The 16,931-nt window shown below is 45.2% G+C and overlaps 1 protein-coding gene across 1 annotated transcript; it reads right to left on the reverse strand.

Annotated features, from left to right (window-relative positions):
* Positions 1-4,773: 4,773 nt before the first annotated feature.
* On the reverse strand, positions 4,774-14,357 carry adprhl1 (ADP-ribosylhydrolase like 1). Its single transcript, XM_083662345.1, has 7 exons — positions 13,754-14,357; positions 11,076-11,240; positions 10,218-10,343; positions 9,841-9,981; positions 7,628-7,755; positions 6,323-6,455; positions 4,774-5,697 (listed from the first exon to the last, which is right to left on the reverse strand). The coding sequence occupies exons 1-7, from the start codon at positions 13,965-13,967 to the stop codon at positions 5,522-5,524; spliced, it is 1,083 nt and encodes a 360-aa protein (XP_083518471.1). The 5' UTR covers positions 13,968-14,357; the 3' UTR covers positions 4,774-5,521.
* Between the last annotated feature and the right edge of the window lie 2,574 nt (positions 14,358-16,931).

A 16,931-nucleotide genomic window follows, 5' to 3' on the forward strand; every position in this document is an offset into this window, starting at 1 on the left:
GTGAGTCTATTTAACTGTAGTTCATATGTAGTTACATGGTACCGGACCTGTAAAGAAGCTCTGGCCTGGGACAGAGTTTGCTAAAATCCAGTGGTGGATTCGAACCACTGAACTTCAGATTGCAAAGCACACAGCTTTAACCACTCAGCCACGAGGGCTTTCCCAATTTCTTAGTGGAGTTTGAGAGGATAACTGTATCAGTCAGATGTAGTCGCTTGTAGCGTTGTTATTATACACAGACTTGGGGGTAAATTTAATAATAATATAATGCATTTATTATATTACACGGGAAGAAGCACCCATAAGGCATCATGGCATCTAGAAATAAGGTGGATAAACAGACACTTAAAACTCAACAAAAAACCAAACCAATTCCACCATTGTGCAAAGTGCCTTCAGCCAGTCAGCCTTTTCTGTTAGAGCCTCACGAGAGTGGAACAATATTCCAACACACATCAGAGAACTCAACACATACCGTTAGTAGTTAAGTAATACTTGTTCAACACTGCTGAATAAGCATTACTTAACTATGGTTAAGTAACTCAGCACCATTAGATTGTTGAATAAGCATTACTTAAAGGGGGACTTACCCCCCCAGATATGTGATAAAACGTCATGCTGCTTGATTTGAAAAAACCTATGGGAAAAACCAAGAAATGAAGGTGAAGACGTCTCCTCTTGTCTCACTACACTCTTTGGCTGTGCTCAGACAGGAAACTTCAGAATTATTTTTACCGGAAAATGATGCCATGACAGTTTGCCCACCGCATCAGGAAAAACGTTATATGAGAGCTACAAAATCTTTATAAATATCAACAACTAGCCAATGCTGGTGGCCTGGTTGAAAGTTATATCAATTTGGTCATTCAGTAGCAAACTACTTAACTGCCATGTAACTATCGTTAAAAGAGCCTGGTGAATAGACTCACTCCATTTTACAGGTCCATTACAATGTAACTACATAATGTCATTTATAACTATTGGTAATTACTATGTAATTACATTTGGTGTTCATGTGTAATTACAAATAGGGTTCATTATGTAACTAGGGTACCTGTAAAATAAAGGGTTAGCAAAAGATGTTGCTAAATGTAACACTGAATAAATGTAAGTGACATGCATGTTGCATTTATTAAAGTTTTTTGACCTTGCAGGTGTGGGACATTGTGGTCCACTGATTGTACAAATTGTATATTAGCTTTCACTGTGGAGAGAGATTGAGATAAGATTCTGTTTCACCTTGTTTTTCAAAGCGACCTAGAAGGTAAAAGTGTCAGTAAAACGTATGATTTTGGGCTTATATGTGAGTTTCACTGAAGGATCCCCGTAGTTTATAGATCTGTATTTTGGTCTATCCTTCTGCTTGTTTGTCTGAGGTTGAATCTGATGTGGTAGTGCCAGGACCGGGGCCTTGCTTTCTTCAAGCAACAATGCCTTAGTGGTGGCGGGGATCTCAGAAGGTCTACAACTATGCAGCGCATCTGTATCTCTCCTGTCCTCAGATGTTACTCTTCCCTCTGTTCCCTCCTCTTCCTCATCTCGCTTCTGCCGCTCCTCCTCTGCTGCTTTCTCTTGTGTGACTGTGGTGAGGGTTTGCACTTGGATGTCAGGAAGGTGTGAGTGGAGGAGGGCTTTTAACTTTCCTGCTGTCATGCACCCAGTGTTAAAATCAGTCACTGAAGTGGCAGAGGTTGAAGGCAACATGGTGACCACAGTAGCTTCAGGGTATGGTGCGGATTGGGGCGAGGAGGAGTCAGTCTGATCAGCTCCTTGTAGACGATCTAACCCATAACCTGGCGGGACGAGATGATCTAACCCATAACCTCGCGGGATGACGTACTTGGGCAACCGCCTTTGAGCGATCACAGCTTGAGGCGGATCCAGCGCTCCCATAGCACTTCCTAATAACGGGGTGTCTGAGGTTGAATCTGTGTACGTACAAAATCCCTCGCTTTGGGGTTTTGTAGTGGAACTCCCTTGACGAACTCTTGCAGAAAGTCTGGCCTCCGTGTGAGAGCCCTTCAGGGCCACATTAGGTATGTGTTGTTCAGGTGCGGTTTCTGAAGTCCCAGGTTTGAGTTCCTCGAAACGTTGTAGAGCAGGGGACTCGGCACAAGCCAAAGACCGCACAGAAGGGCAGGGCAGGACAGTTGTGCTGCCCTCCATGTGAGAAGACTGTAGGACCACGCGAGGAGCTTCTTTTGACAGGTTAGATGACTTTTCCACCACGCGTGTTCTCGGTCTGTTTTTTGAAGTCCCAGGTTTGGGTTCCTTGAAATATTGTTTAGAAGAGGACTCGGTACAGGACAAAGACGGCACAGAAGGGCAGGACAGGAGGACGGTTGTGCTTTCATCCTTGTGAAGACACTGTAGTGCCACATGAGGAGCCTCCGTCATTAAGTCAAATGACTTTTCCAAGTTTTGACTCGGTGGCTTTTCTGATGTCTCAGTTTTGGGTTCCTCGCGATATTGTTTAGAAGATGACTCTGCACGAGCCGAAGACGGCACAGGCACAGAAGGGCAGGGTTGGAGGGTTGTGCTCGTATCCACGTGAGAACCCCGTAGGGCCACACGAGCTGCTTCTTTTGCCCGGTTAGGTATCTTTTCCATTTGTCGACTCAGTGAGTTTTCTGAAGTCCCAGGTTTGGGTTCCTCTGAATCTTCTTTAGGACAGGCTGTCTCTGCACAAGCTAAAGAGGGCACAGAAGAGCAGGGTGGGGCGGTGGTGCTTGCCTCCATGTCAGACTGCAGTAGGGCCACAGGAGGAGTTTCTTTTGCCAGGTTCGATGACTTTTCCAAGTGGTGACTGAGGGAGCTTTCTGATGTCCCAGGTCTGGGTTCCTCTACATCTTCTTTAGGGGAGGGTTCCGCACAAGCCAAAGACTGCACAGAAGAGCAGGGCAGGATGGCTGCCACACACCATTTCACTGAGGGCTGTAGGTGGGGAGAAAGCCTCTGAGGCTCTGGCAGCGACCACTCCACGACAGAAGTTAGACTGAGCAGCTCTAGACGCCCGTATTTTATCTTTTTAGCGATGCTATGGATTTCCTTAACTGCACTCTGAATTTCATCATATTCCCCAGAACTCCAAACCTGCACATCCTTATCATAAACCTGACCCTTTACCTCTTTCAAGGAACCACAATCTTCAAACTTTCCATCTGAAGGCTGGTCCCTCACTTGCTTTGCTTTAAAAGGAGTTTGTTCTCCCCGTTTTGAATTTTCTCTCGTTGAAACATCTCTTGGCTGCTCTGCTCTTTGTTCTTTCTTCTCTGTAGTCGAGTGTTTTCCTTTTACTTGTTGTCCCACAGGTTTACTTTTGATGTGCTTTTCCTGTCTTTGTTTCAGGACAGTTTGATCTCCCTCCTGTCGGTGCCCTTTTTCATGGCAAGCTACCATCTCTTTTATATAACTTGATACCTTGACTCCTCCAGAAGGCCTTTCATTCGAGCCTTTCAAGTCACCTGCCTTACGTACAGTCGCCACGGTTTCAAACCTCTCCATCAACGAAGATAGGAGGAGCCCTTTCCCAATGAGTCTCGTCTTGATTGGCTGTTGCCTCTCCATAGTCACACCCATTTCCTTCTGCTCAGCTGATGCAAACCTGGCCACCATGTCCTTCACACTGCCCCCTCTCTTCAGTCCTTGGCCTCTTTTAGCCTGGTAACTCTTGCCCTTGTGCACGGCAGGATCCCCATCTTGGTTCTGGAGGCCATTACCGCCCTCTCTTCCTCTGGAAGGCAGAGCCCCCACCATCCTGCCCTCTCTTCCTCTGGAAGGCAGAGCCCCCACCATCCTGTGGTGCAGAGCCCCCACCATCCTGTGGTGGGTGATGGGGGGTTTGGGAGTGGATCTGGTGAATTTGGCCTGGATGAGCTGGAATGAGGTGAGGCGCCGCGGTGTCGTTTTCCCTGCCGTTTGATTTCCTCCATACGTGTCCGGTACCGTCTCCTCTCTTCGATCCGGCCCGCATCGTCTAAGGTTCTTTGGAGCCGTCCCACCACCAGTCTTGCCCTGGGTCAGCTTCTGTACATCGGGGATCTGAACGGCATTTGTTTTAAGTCGAGTCTGTTTCGTCGGAGCCTCGGCCACCAGATGGGGCCATTCTCTGTTTCTTGTGTTTGTGTTTCGTTCGGCTTCAATACCCGACCCGGGTCTTTTCACGTTGCCATTCGTGGTTTTTCGGCCAGGAAGCTCCTGGGTCAGGTACTGCAGGAGACTCTCCAGAATCCCTCTGAGCTCCGGACGGCAGCTTCGGTCCCTGATCAACTTCCTCGCCATACTGACATCAGGGCCGATACTGGGTTTCTTCTGGTAATCTGCTCTGTGGAGAATAGAAGAGACGCACAACTAAATCCTTGGCGCTGTCTTCAGCGATTACCAAGTATTACTGAGAAGATGGTTACAGATGTTTTACAGTGGAGTGTGGAGGGATGCTTCAATTCATTCATTTACCTTAACTGTTGTTGGGAAATAGTGTCGGTGTTCGGTGCATGTTTGTGAGGAGAAGATGTTCTTTTATTTCAGCAGGATGTTTAGACTTGAAGAAGTATTCTGGCAGTGCAGAAGGTGTTATAGATTATTAGGGGATCGGGATGGTAGGACGCGTGGGGTAAGAAGAAGGAGAAATAGGATAGAAACTGAGAATATGAGGAGATGTCAGTGAAAATAAATTTTACCCATATAAAGAGAGACAGGGACTTCGAGAGTAGTGTATAGTTGAGTCCATTTTAATCTCATATCATATTTAATAATCACCATGTAATGGGGACTTAACAATATACAGGAGTAGTACACCATTATACATGCAAATAATTGCAACTCATCACAGTATAAGAAAATCACTATTATATTATGCAAACAAGTTTAAATCATTTGAAAATCTCTACCAAATGTTTACATCATGCAGCGATCGACTAAAGATAGACGAGTTGAGTCCAGAAATAAAAGTCTTGTTTTATAAAGCACCCGAGAGATTCAGGTAATGTGTATTAACAAGCTTCTGATACAAACAGCATAACTGTATGTGTTGAATGTTAATACAGGTTAGCTTTAGAGGGGGGGAAATGTCAGAGAAGGAAGTTATCGCCTGGTGGTAACTACAAAAAATTAACGATCCGGTTACTTCCCCCCCCCACAATTATCATTCAATATTAGCGGGAGTCATAGCAACTAAACTATTGGAGCAATTAGTAAAAACTGATTTTATGCTGTATCCCCTGTCATCAACAGAACATCATATTTAGAGTAGACTGATCCTAGACAGGGCTAGACAGAAAAGCCCTGTCATCAACAGAACATCATATTTAGAGTAGACTGATCCTAGACAGAAAAGCCTAAATCAGATCATGGCTGCAACTCAATACTAAGGAGGGAAAAGAGAGGATAGGATGCCTACTGAGACACTACCAAGGAGGACTTGGGGGGGGTGGGTTGGTGGGGGGTGGGGGGGCAGTGTGCCACAGAGTCATGTGCAGTTCCTCTGATAGCCAGTAGGGTTCAGGCCAGTGGAGAGCAGGTTTTACTTCTCTACTATGCACTTCTCAGCAGACGCTGCCTTGTACAGCGCAGCTCCCAGCTCTTCCAGGCGCTGCCGTTTGTCCAGATCCTGGTGCAGCCCGGCGGGGACCTGCTGGTTCAGGCCGTGGATCAGACCGTAGAGACAGCCTGCTATCAGACCCGTGGCTTCACCCTCACCTATAAGACCACAGAAGGTACAGAGGTCACTGCTATATTCACCCTGAGCTCAAACAACAGTGTGTTACAGAAGACACTCTAAACCAGTGGTCCCCAACCACCGGGCCGCAGACCGGTACTGGGCCGCAACGCATTTGGTACCGGGCCGCGAGCCGGGTAAAAAAAAAATGTTTTTTTTTTATCATCTGGTGGTAAAAAAATATATATATATTCTTTTTTTTAATAAACATAGGCTATAATATTATAGGCTGTGTGTGGTAGTTGAAACATAGTTTCAAGTTGACGTTTATTTATGTTTGTAGTTGAAACAAAAACATAAATACTGTAGGCTACATACAGTACAACACAAAAGGCCGTTATTTACCCTTTGTCGCTACCTGGTGAGTAAATATATATGTAACTAAAACCATTAAAATTGACAACTGGTCCGTGACTTTTCTCCATGTATCTACTGGTCCTTGGCACAAAAAAGGTTGGGAACCCCTGCTCTAAACAACAGAGTGTGTTACAGAAGTCACTCTACACACAACAGAGTGTGTTACAGAAGTCATCAGCAGCACGTTTGTTTTGGCACTGTTTGAAAGTGTCTTGCAGTTGCCGGATGCAGTAGGCTAGTAGCCCTCACCTCCGTGGAACATGGCCCGTCGGCAGAGGTCGGCCCAGTCGCTCCCTGCTGCCAGAAGCGCGTCGTAGGCAATCATGGGGGCATCGTGGCCCCTACGGCCCGCACGGCCCTCAGAGCTCCAGCGCTTATAGATCTGTATGAACACGGACATGGAGTGTAGAAGGAGCTTATAATCTGTATAAACACGGACATGGAGTGTAGAAGGAGCTTATATATATGTATGAACAGGGACATGGAGTGTAGAAGGAGCTTATATATCTGGACATGGAGTGTAGAAGGAGCTTATATATATCTGTATAAACAGGGACATGGAGTGTAGAAGGAGCTTATATATCTGTATAAACAGGGACATGGAGTGTAGAAGGAGCTTATATATCTGTATAAACAGGGACATGGAGTGTAGAAGGAGCTTATATATTTGTATAAACAGGGACATGGAGTGTAGAAGGAGCTTATAGATCTGTATGAACAGGGACATGGAGTGTAGAAGGAGCTTATATATCTGTATGAACAGAGACATGGAGTGTAGAAGGAGCTTATATATCTGTATAAACAGGGACATGGAGTGTAGAAGGAGCTTATATATCTGTATAAACAGGGACATGGAGTGTAGAAGGAGCTTATATATTTGTATAAACAGGGACATGGAGTGTAGAAGGAGCTTATATATCTGTATGAACAGGGACATGGAGTGTAGAAGGAGCTTATATATCTGTATGAACAGGGACATGGAGTGTAGAAGGAGCTTATATATCTGTATAAACAGGTACATGGAGTGTAGAAGGAGCTTATAGATCTGTATAAACAGGGACATGGAGTGTAGAAGGAGCTCATATATCTGTATAAACAGGGACATGGAGTGTAGAAGGAGCTTATAGATCTGTATGAACAGGGACATGGAGTGTAGAAGGAGCTTATATATATCTGTATAAACAGGGACATGGAGTGTAGAAGGAGCTTATATATCTGTATAAACAGGGACATGGAGTGTATAAGGAGCTTATATATCTGTATAAACAGGGACATGGAGTGTAGAAGGAGCTTATATATCTGTATAAACAGGGACATGGAGGGTAGAAGGAGCTTATATATCTGTATAAACAGGGACATGGAGTGTAGAAGGAGCTTATATATCTGTATAAACAGAACAAATAAAGATTAGACCACGGGCCCCCATATGATAATAAGATTGATGCTTTTAGATGTTTTATTACAGAAAGTGTATAAAACCCATGATGACCAAAATAGTCGTGTTACTTATGAATGGAATTATGGCGAAAATAAATGTAATTGTTTAAGAGTTACCTTGTCTGTCTCCTCGGCATCGTAGCGATCAGGGAACAAGGGTTTGTTCTGTCCTTCCTGCTCTATCGCTCTCTCTTCCAGGTAAAACTGCCACTTGGCCTCAAAGTAGAACCAGTTCTCCTGGTACTCTACACAAGAATGCACAATTACAGACATCACAGGCGTCAGCTGAGATACCTACACCTGACATACCTATACCTGTACACCAGTGTTGGGGAAGTTACCTTCAAGATGTAATACCGTATACTACATATTACTAATTACTTTCATTTGAAAGTAATAAGTTACTTTACAATATTACTGTCTGTGTAGAGTAACTCGTTACGTATTACACTACTTTTGCATTACTTTCACCAAAATAACAGCAGCAGCAGAATGACATTGCCACCACAGAACCATCCCGAAAAATAATTTCAACCGTCTTGAAGTCAGCGTAAACCGACTAAAATTCTAAATGTTATTATTTTCCTTTGTTATTGTCATCTATAGTGGTTATTTGCATAAAAACACACACTTTGATTAGCACATGATTCTATCTTTATTTAAATATGTGCTTTCATTTAAAAAATGTAACTCAATTTGTTACTTGTGTTACTTGACAAAGTAACTGGTATAATATTACTGCAATCCTATTGGTAATAAGTTATTACTGAGTTACTGCTAAAAGTAATATATTACATGTAATATGTTACTTTTGTAATGAGTTACCCCCAACACCGGTACACTGGTCTACTGATGTTCTTGCTCACACTCATACAGTAGCTACATATATACTGAAGCCTTACATACTGTAGACACACAAGACACACATACTAATGTTACAGATTTGATGACAAATCCTACTCAAGTACATTGTTACTTGAGTGAAAATTAACTCAAGTACAAGTACTAGTACTAGTCCAGGAAATGACTCAAGAGTAAAACAGTTGACTATTTAAAAGTACTCAAGAAAAAGTACATTGGCGTTACTTTAGAAATGTTTTGTATTTTAATGATTTACCCTAATAATTACATTTCACACATCCAGCACACGTTAGCAGTGTTAGCTAAGCTGTCCCTGTCTTTGTCTGTCTTGTCTTTCATGCTGATGCAGAGGCTGTCAGCGATGCTCAGTTTGCCAGATGTGCTAGAGCTGCTAGCAGCAGCAATATCACAATCAGATACATGTTGCTATGGCTATTAGCATTATGGCTATCAGCAGTGTCAAATGAAACGGAGATTTCTGAACTAAGGTGATGATGGGGATCATTACAATTTGATCGTCTACACGTCTAATTCAATTGGCCAGTCAAGAGCGCGAGCCACGCGGGGGGCATGGTGGTGCAGTGGTAAGCGCTGTCGCCTCACAGCTAGAAGGTCCTGGGTTCGATTCCCACCTGGGACGCTGAAGGAATGCGTGCCCGTCCGCATGTCCTCGAGTGCTCACCGCCCGGGTGGGGTCATCAAAAGGGCCTTTCTGTGTGGAGTTTGCATGTTCTCCCCGTGCCCCCTGGGGGTTTCCTTCATATAATGTAGGAACCCCTCACCAAAACATGCAATATCCTGGTTGCCGATGTGGTGCCTCCTCTGGTCGTTAGGGGCGCCTGTTCGGAGGGAGGGGAACTCTTTGGAATAGCGTGATCCTCCCACGTGCTATGTCCTACCGGTGAAGCTTCCCCTGTCAGGTGAAAAGAAGCGGCTGGCTAACTGGCCATGTCTCGGAGGAGGCATGGATTCAGTTTCGGCTCTCCCCAGATCGGCAGAGGGTGGAGCAGCAACCAGGATAAATACATTTAAAATTAGCACTAATGGGGGATAGAAATGGAATTAAAAAAATTGTGGAAGAAATATTTAAAAAAAAAAGAGCGCGAGCCACCAGTTTGGGCGCCCTAAATCAAGGCCATAAATGCAGCAGTGATTCTTAGCTAGCATTCCCAATGCTACTGTGCTGTTTTCATAGTGTGGTGTGCAAACCAAAAATCTGAATTTACTAATTAAAGTACTCATAGAATATCTATTATTAAAGTTACTCAAGTAAAAGTATCGCATTATAAAAAAAATACTGCAATTAAAAAGTGCAAATCCCCCCCCCCCCCCCAAAAAAAAACCTCAAGTACTTAATAATTAGTAAATGAGTACTTTCCACCTCTGGATTTGAATCGGCCTGGATGAACAAACCAAACTAATAGCGTGATCAGCCTCTCGTACACACAGAGAAACACCTGTAGGCTGACCTGCCATGTGTCGTATGGTCCTCCTGCAGTACTCCTCAGCCTTTGGGATGGCCTTCATCAGCTCACGGCCCCAAGTCACAGGGGGTTTCCCCTGGATAGCATAGGATGCGAACAATGCCGTTGTCAAGGAACCTAGGAAGCCTGAAGCCAAGAGTCTCACCTTGAGTCACTACAGCAACGCTGCCTACTGAGAACTCAAACTCATCATTTAAATGAACCAAAATAATAATATAATCAACTGTTTACTGATAGCTGATGATGATGTCAAATGATGGCAGAATACAATTAAAGATACAGACAGGTAATCCTCAAGACATTACAGTATTATAGCGGACAGACTTTTTTTTGGATGGGTTAAAAACTGCCAACAGTGTCACCTGTGGGGTGATTGTGGGTCATCCTGCCTGTCTCAACGCTGACCTCCACCAAAGTGTCCAGTCTGTCAGGTTGCCAGTACCTCATTCCAACACACATGGACTTGGCGGCTGCCCCAAACCCAGACCCTGGACATACACAACCAGACACAAAACTTTTATCTTATTATCTTGAAGGCCCAACTAATAAACCGTTATATTACCATGTGACCCAGGATTGGGGCCATTCATGAAATTAATTGAGAATGCATGGTAAATTGCAATTCAATTACCGGAATTCGAATTGTCAAAATTGTGTCGAACTGTTCGAAGGAATTAAATTGTAATAAAATGATAATGACATGAAACAGGATTGATTTGCTATATCAAATACATGAAATCATAATGTATGTATTACAGATACATGTTATGCATCACATACCACCTGAAAAGTACCTTCAGGCTTTCCCAACCTGTGCGCCGGGGACCACTGGTGGGCTGCAAAGGTATTGCAAGTGGGCCCGCCCAATCCTTTGCAAAACATTATGATCTTCATCGAAAAAATGTAATTATTATGATTCATGAGAATGCATTTCTCCATTGTTGAATGATACCTTATTTAATTGGTAATCAATTATGGTCATCGATTATTTGTCAATTAGCCTATTGCAGACAGCCCTTCACTTTTTAAACACGTCCTCTCAGATATGTGGTAAGAAAAAACTAAATTCCAACACTATTCCAATACTGTTTCCCGTGGGTTTTTTCAAATTACAATTCTAATTCCTCTGATGAATTGCTATGTTCATTCATGACTTGACCCCAACAACCCTGATATGTGAACAGGCAGTGAAAAACAAGATATGTGACATTTCCGGTGACCTTTTTCATTGAAGGGAGTATGCCAGGCCAGCAGGAAGTTGTGGGGTTTGAGGTGAGCGCAGCCCTCCACTGTGGCAGGATCAGCGGCTCGACCCTGGAGAGACACCATGGCCTCCACATAGAGACGCACCAGCTCCCGGTACAGGTCCTCCAGGCACCAGTAGTCTGTACACGCACACACACACACGCACAGTATATACAGTGACTGAGAGTCATTCAGTGATTGGCATGCAAGTCGAGATGAGTGGCGCTGTGGCGGGCTAAGTTTAGCCTGACCGCAGATTAGGAGCAGAATGCCTGCAGAGCGGAGTGGAGTGCTTTCCAGACACCATGGGCCCTTTTCGCAGCAACCCGTTTTGGAGCGAAGCAGGAAGTAAAGCAGGTGTAACCAAAACCATTAAAGGAGAATTTCATTTTTTTTTAACCTGGAGCCCTCTCCTCACGTTAATTATTATCTGACGACTCACCCAGTGTTCTCCGCAGCGATTTGGAGCGTCGTAGGCGTTGTTGTGATCTAAATAGTACTCCAAGCCAGTCCTTGAATGCGCTCCGTCGGGGCCGCATGGCAGCGTGCTGTTACTCCATGTAAATAGACAGTTTTCTTCCCGTGTTCTACCCATATCGTCATTATTATTATCCCTAAAGAAACATCAGACTGCTATTCACCCCCAGGCTATTTCCACTAGTCTTTACAGGGATCTCATTTCCTCATTCGGGGTGAGTTTCACCAACTCTCGTCAAGTCCCGCGAGATTTTCCTGCCGGCTGGCCTGTGTAGTGAAAACTGTCTATTTACATGGAGTAATGCCATGTGGCCCCGACGGAGCGCATTCAAGGACTGGCTTGGAGTACTATTTAGATCACAACAACGCCTACGACGGTCCAAATCGCTGCGGAGAACACTGGGTGAGTCGTCAGATAATAATTAATGTGAGGAGAGGGCTCCAGGTAAAAAAAAACAACGAAATTCTCCTTTAAGGGTGGATCCATTCCATTGAGGTGTGCCTGCCAGTGCCAGGGCCCGGCTCGTGAATGTTTTTGGTTACACCTGGCTTTACTTCCTGCTTCTCACAGCCGTCCTGCTGGAGTGTGTTTATAGGTACGTATGTGAAACAGAGAGAGAGAGAGACCGTGCTGTTGACGAGGGAGCATCACTTCTCATTTGGCGCTGTAGGACTTTGGCAACAGACAGAACTGGGCTGTGATGCAGACGGGTCACAGAGAGGTTGAGGAGGGAGGGCAGGAGGCCAAGTTATTGATCTATGCTTTGATAAATGCTAATGTGGAATATAGTCATTCTTGTTTTGTTTTGTACTACCTTATGTTCTTAATCGCCTATTCTACACAAGAAAATATAAGATGTCCTGACACTAAAAAGGACATAGGAAAGGACACATTTTTAGTGGCTGACGCCTGTCATTAAAATGCCTCGACTTCTGTTGTGGGATACAAATAATCAATGTCAAATTATTGTCAGTACTGGTGTCATCTTTGTAACAGAAAATATTCGTTTTCACATACTAGCCTTATAGGCTACTATCTGTTACCTGTACAATATGTTGCTAGATCCAACAAATACTGATGATAGAGAAGAAAATGGGGAGAGAGGGCTACGGCGTTCTGTCGAGTATAGGCTTTCTCAGAAGGTGCTCATTGGATCCATAGGGTTGAAGATTCAGTAGAAAGAACAAAGGAAGTCCAAGGCAACTCTTCAAGAATATTTTGAAAAAGCCTTTATTAAAATATGGCTTCCACCGACATGTTTCGGCCAAACTGGCCTTTTTCAATCACCTTGAGAAATACTGATGATATTTGATATCATATTCCACTGCGATGCTGTGGTTTGTGTGTGTGTGTGTGTGTGTGTGTGTGTGTGTGTGTGTGTGCGTGTGCGTGCGCGCGTGTGCACAGTCAGTGTGCTGGCATGCTGGAATGTGGCTAACCAGGGCTTCATAATCTGGAAATATGTCATCGCCATGGCAGGACTGCAGTGGCGTGGCTTTGAGCCGTACCCACAGCCAAACATGATACGGCTAGATTATATAGGAGCTTGGCCTGCTATTGTTTAGCGAGCGAGAGACGAGGCTCAGCTTTTCCAGATCATTTTCTATTTTGGACTATTCTGTCCCGGCAACTCCTGGCCCCAGCCTTCAGAGACCACATTGAGACCACATTGAGACCACATTTCTGTCATGGCATCTATATTAATGCTGTCATTGGGACTTTGTCTCTGATGATGGCTCGTTTGTGGCTGCGAGGATTACGGCGTGGTCGGCAGGCTTGCTCGTAAAAGAAATATGGTCCCGGCAAAGTGATTAAGCAGCTTCCACGGAGTCTATACAAGAAGTTATTCTGGTCTTCTTCTAAATGGGAAGGCTGAAAAGCCCAGTTTGGACAGGTGTGCTGCGAGTGCCTGTATTTTAGTACTGCGTGGATTCGAGGAGTGGATGAATGAGTGTGTAAGACCTACTAAAGATGTTGAAAAAGATGGATGTCAAACGAAATTATACAAACACCTTAGAAGAGAAAGGCATGTTAGTGTGTCAATTAACACAAGTGCTGGTTAGACACAATATGAATGATCCTTTCTTTTAGCCCTGTGCAAAATACATCTTCCTTGCAGTAATCTTCATCTCAGCAGACAGTTTCTCACTCTTCTCCACCTCCACCTCCACCTACCTGTGATGAGTGCCTCTGCTGTGGTCATGTGCATCAGGGCTGCGTCACTCAGGGGCCAGTTGTCGTGGTCCAGCTTCAGGGCCCCCAGACCCCCCAGAGAGGCCAGCTCCTCCTGGATCTGCCGGCCGGACGTGCAGCCTTCCCAGCGGCCCTTTCTGGACCCCAACGCGTCGCCGACCGCACCCAGAACCATGGCTGCCTGGAACTTCTCCATGATGCCGGCCCGGGACCCCCTCTCTCTCTTTACAGTACAGGAACACGCTCAGTCGCCGAGCTAAATGGGACAAGATCTTCCTGAATGACCTTGTCCTCGTCACGTGCAAAACAAAAATCTGAACACCTTCAAGCTAGAAGTCTTTTCGAGAATGCTCCAAGAACTCTACGAGCTGAATCCAGGACTATCCTGCCACAAGTTCAACTTCCAGCTACTTCTGTTTTCGCAACAAACAGAAAAAACTCTCTTGGCCCCAAGAACATCCCCAGGGATGCTCTCTGATGACGGGAGCGATTTCTCTCTGAAGCTCTCCCACCTTCTCAGCCCCAAAGCTCTCTTCTAGACGCTCAACTTATCAACGGGGCTCTCGCAAGCCTCTATCAGTCTCTCACAACTCAAACACACTCGCTCTGTCCCGAGGGTGGGCGCGCACACACACCACACACACGCACGTATGCATGCATGCATCATCTTATCATCCGCAGCTTCTTTGTATTGGGCGGTAGCGAGTTCAGCTGTGATCAGGTGTCTCCTAAAAAGGCAATCCCCATGGCTCCATAGCCTAGACGCTGGATGGGTGGTGCAGCAGGGGGTGTGGAGGAGTGGGCGGTGGGGGGCTGTGGAGAGGCTAATGGGCTGCTGGGCTGGAGTGCCAGGCCCGTCAGCTGGCGCTGGCCGGAGGCTGTTGACACCCGTCTCCGCCCCGTGGGAGGAGGGGGAGAATGGAGCATCATCCCAGCCCTGACCACCGCCCCGTGCTGCTCCTCCTGTCCTGCCTCGCTCCCTTCAGTGAAGCTCAACTCTCTCGGGCGGCACGGTGGCTCAGTGGTTAGTGGCTGTTGCCTCACAGCAAGAAGGGTCCCGGGTTCGAACCCAGGTCCTTTCTGTGTGGAGTTTGCATGTTCTCCCCCGTGTTCGTGTGGGTTTTCCCCGGGTGCTCCGGTTTCCTCCCACCATCAAAAGACATGTATGTTAGGGTTAATACTCCTGTCAGTGCCCCTGACCAAGGCAATGAAGAAAGAACTGGAGTTGGTCCCCCCGGGCGCTGCACTGTGACTGCCCACTGCTCCTAGTTCTAGGAAGGTTCCTAGTAGAGGATGGGTCAAATGCAGAGGATGAATTTCCCCCATGGGGATAAATAAAGGATAACTTAACCTTTCTTTCAATCCACATCTTCACCCAGCGCCTTCGCCCGAATCCCCCAAATAACCCAACTCTCCTATCCACACCCTGCCTATTCTCACTGCCACATCTTGGTCCAACCCATTCTTTTCTCTCAGTTTCAGTTTTACTGTGTTGGTGAATGGGCCCATAAACATACTCATTGTAACAAAACATACTCATTGTAACAAAACATTGTAACAAAACATTGTAACAAAACATACTCATTGTAACAAAACATTGTAACAAAACATACTCATTGTAACAAAACATACTCTGTAACAAAACATGCTCATTGTAACAAAACATACTCATTGTAACAGGAGACAAAGCATTACCAGGAGAGCTGATGATGATGATGATATGCAGCAGGAATGCAACCTGATAGAGGTCAAGTGTTGCCATGTTATTTTACACACACACACACACACACACACACACACACACACACACACACACACACACTCTCTCACTCACTCTCTCTCTCTCACACACACACACACACACACACACACACACTCTCACTCTCTCTCTCTCTCTCTCACACACACACACACACACACACACACACTTAGGGCTGTGGCTCTCAGCTGTGTGCCCTTGTGACCTACGAGTGCAGGGTTTCCTTACAACAGGACAATTAGTTCAATTCCCAGCAGTGGTACTTCTGGCTCGGTCACACGTTCCTACAGTAAAGACACAATTGGCCGTGTCTGCGGGTGGGAAGCCGGTGCATGGGTATGAGTGCACTAGCGCCTCCTCTGGTCAGCCTTGGCGCCTGTTCGGGGGAATGGAGGGGGGCGCTGGGGGATAGCATGATCGTCCCACGTGCTACATCCTAATGGTGAAACTCCTCACTGTCAGGTGAAAAGAAGCGGCTGGTGACTGCACATGGTTCAGAGGAAGCATGTGCTAGTCTACAACTCTCCCCAGATCGGCAGAGGGGGTGGAGCAACGACTGGGACAGGGAATTAGCAGTTGGGGAGAACAATATATACCGGTATATATATATATTTTTTAGTTTCCCCTCTCTCTGGTTGCTCAGGGGAATAAACAGAACCAATAGGTGGTGACTTTGATACTCAGATAACCAACTCACTTTTATCAGACTCAACATAACCTCTGACTTGACTTGCCCAAAACAAAACGACTTGGGACTTGGACCAAATTACTTGGTCCCACGTGTCTGCCTACCAGTTCGGCAGTTACTGTTCTTCTCGCTTCCTCAGGAAAAGCACTGCATCGCAAAATACTAAGAGAAAGACCATTTTTAGTCAGACCACCTTTAATAAATAAATAAAAACAAATTAATAATTCAACAACCTGAAAATACATGATCTACAACATTTTGATGAAAATAGCATCTCTTTTTGTCCTGGAGGACTCATTCATGACCACCCACACTATAAATATGTAAAGTCAATCGATCAAAAATAAAGAGAAACACCCTCTCGGTTAACACACTCAAAGAAGAAACTGACGGCAACATTAAAATATTAAATAGAATATGACATGGAGCTGTGCTACATACATTTACATTGCACATTATGAACAATAAGACAACATTTATAGCACCGGATGCTAAATGCTAAGATCTGAAAGTCTTATTTGTAGGTCAGTGTTTGGTAGCAGACAGTTTGACATTCTACGGTAACTTGTGCAGGATTTGCCTCTAGTTATAACATTGCTGGAATAAATTGTGATCATCTGCAATGGCCACTAGACACAATGAGAGAATAAAGCAGGTCATATGCTACTCTTAGTCAAAGCGATAGTTGTAGCCTCTTTTTTAGATAGCATTAG

The sequence above is a fragment of the Poromitra crassiceps genome, assembly GCF_964638095.1.
Source record: "Poromitra crassiceps genome assembly, chromosome: 28".
Classification (NCBI taxonomy): domain Eukaryota; kingdom Metazoa; phylum Chordata; class Actinopteri; order Beryciformes; family Melamphaidae; genus Poromitra; species Poromitra crassiceps.

Bases quoted from the DNA above. Each gene is read 5' to 3' on its own strand.
- adprhl1 (XM_083662345.1), bottom strand. From the start codon at position 13,967: ATGGAGAAGTTCCAGGCAGCCATGGTTCTGGGTGCGGTCGGCGACGCG. The intron at 11,241-13,753 runs GTAGGTGGAGGT...GTGCGTGTACAG, and splicing joins AGCAGAGGCACTCATCACAG to ACTACTGGTGCCTGGAGGAC. The intron at 7,756-9,840 runs GTCAGCCTACAG...ATTCTTGTGTAG, and splicing joins GACCATACGACACATGGCAG to AGTACCAGGAGAACTGGTTC.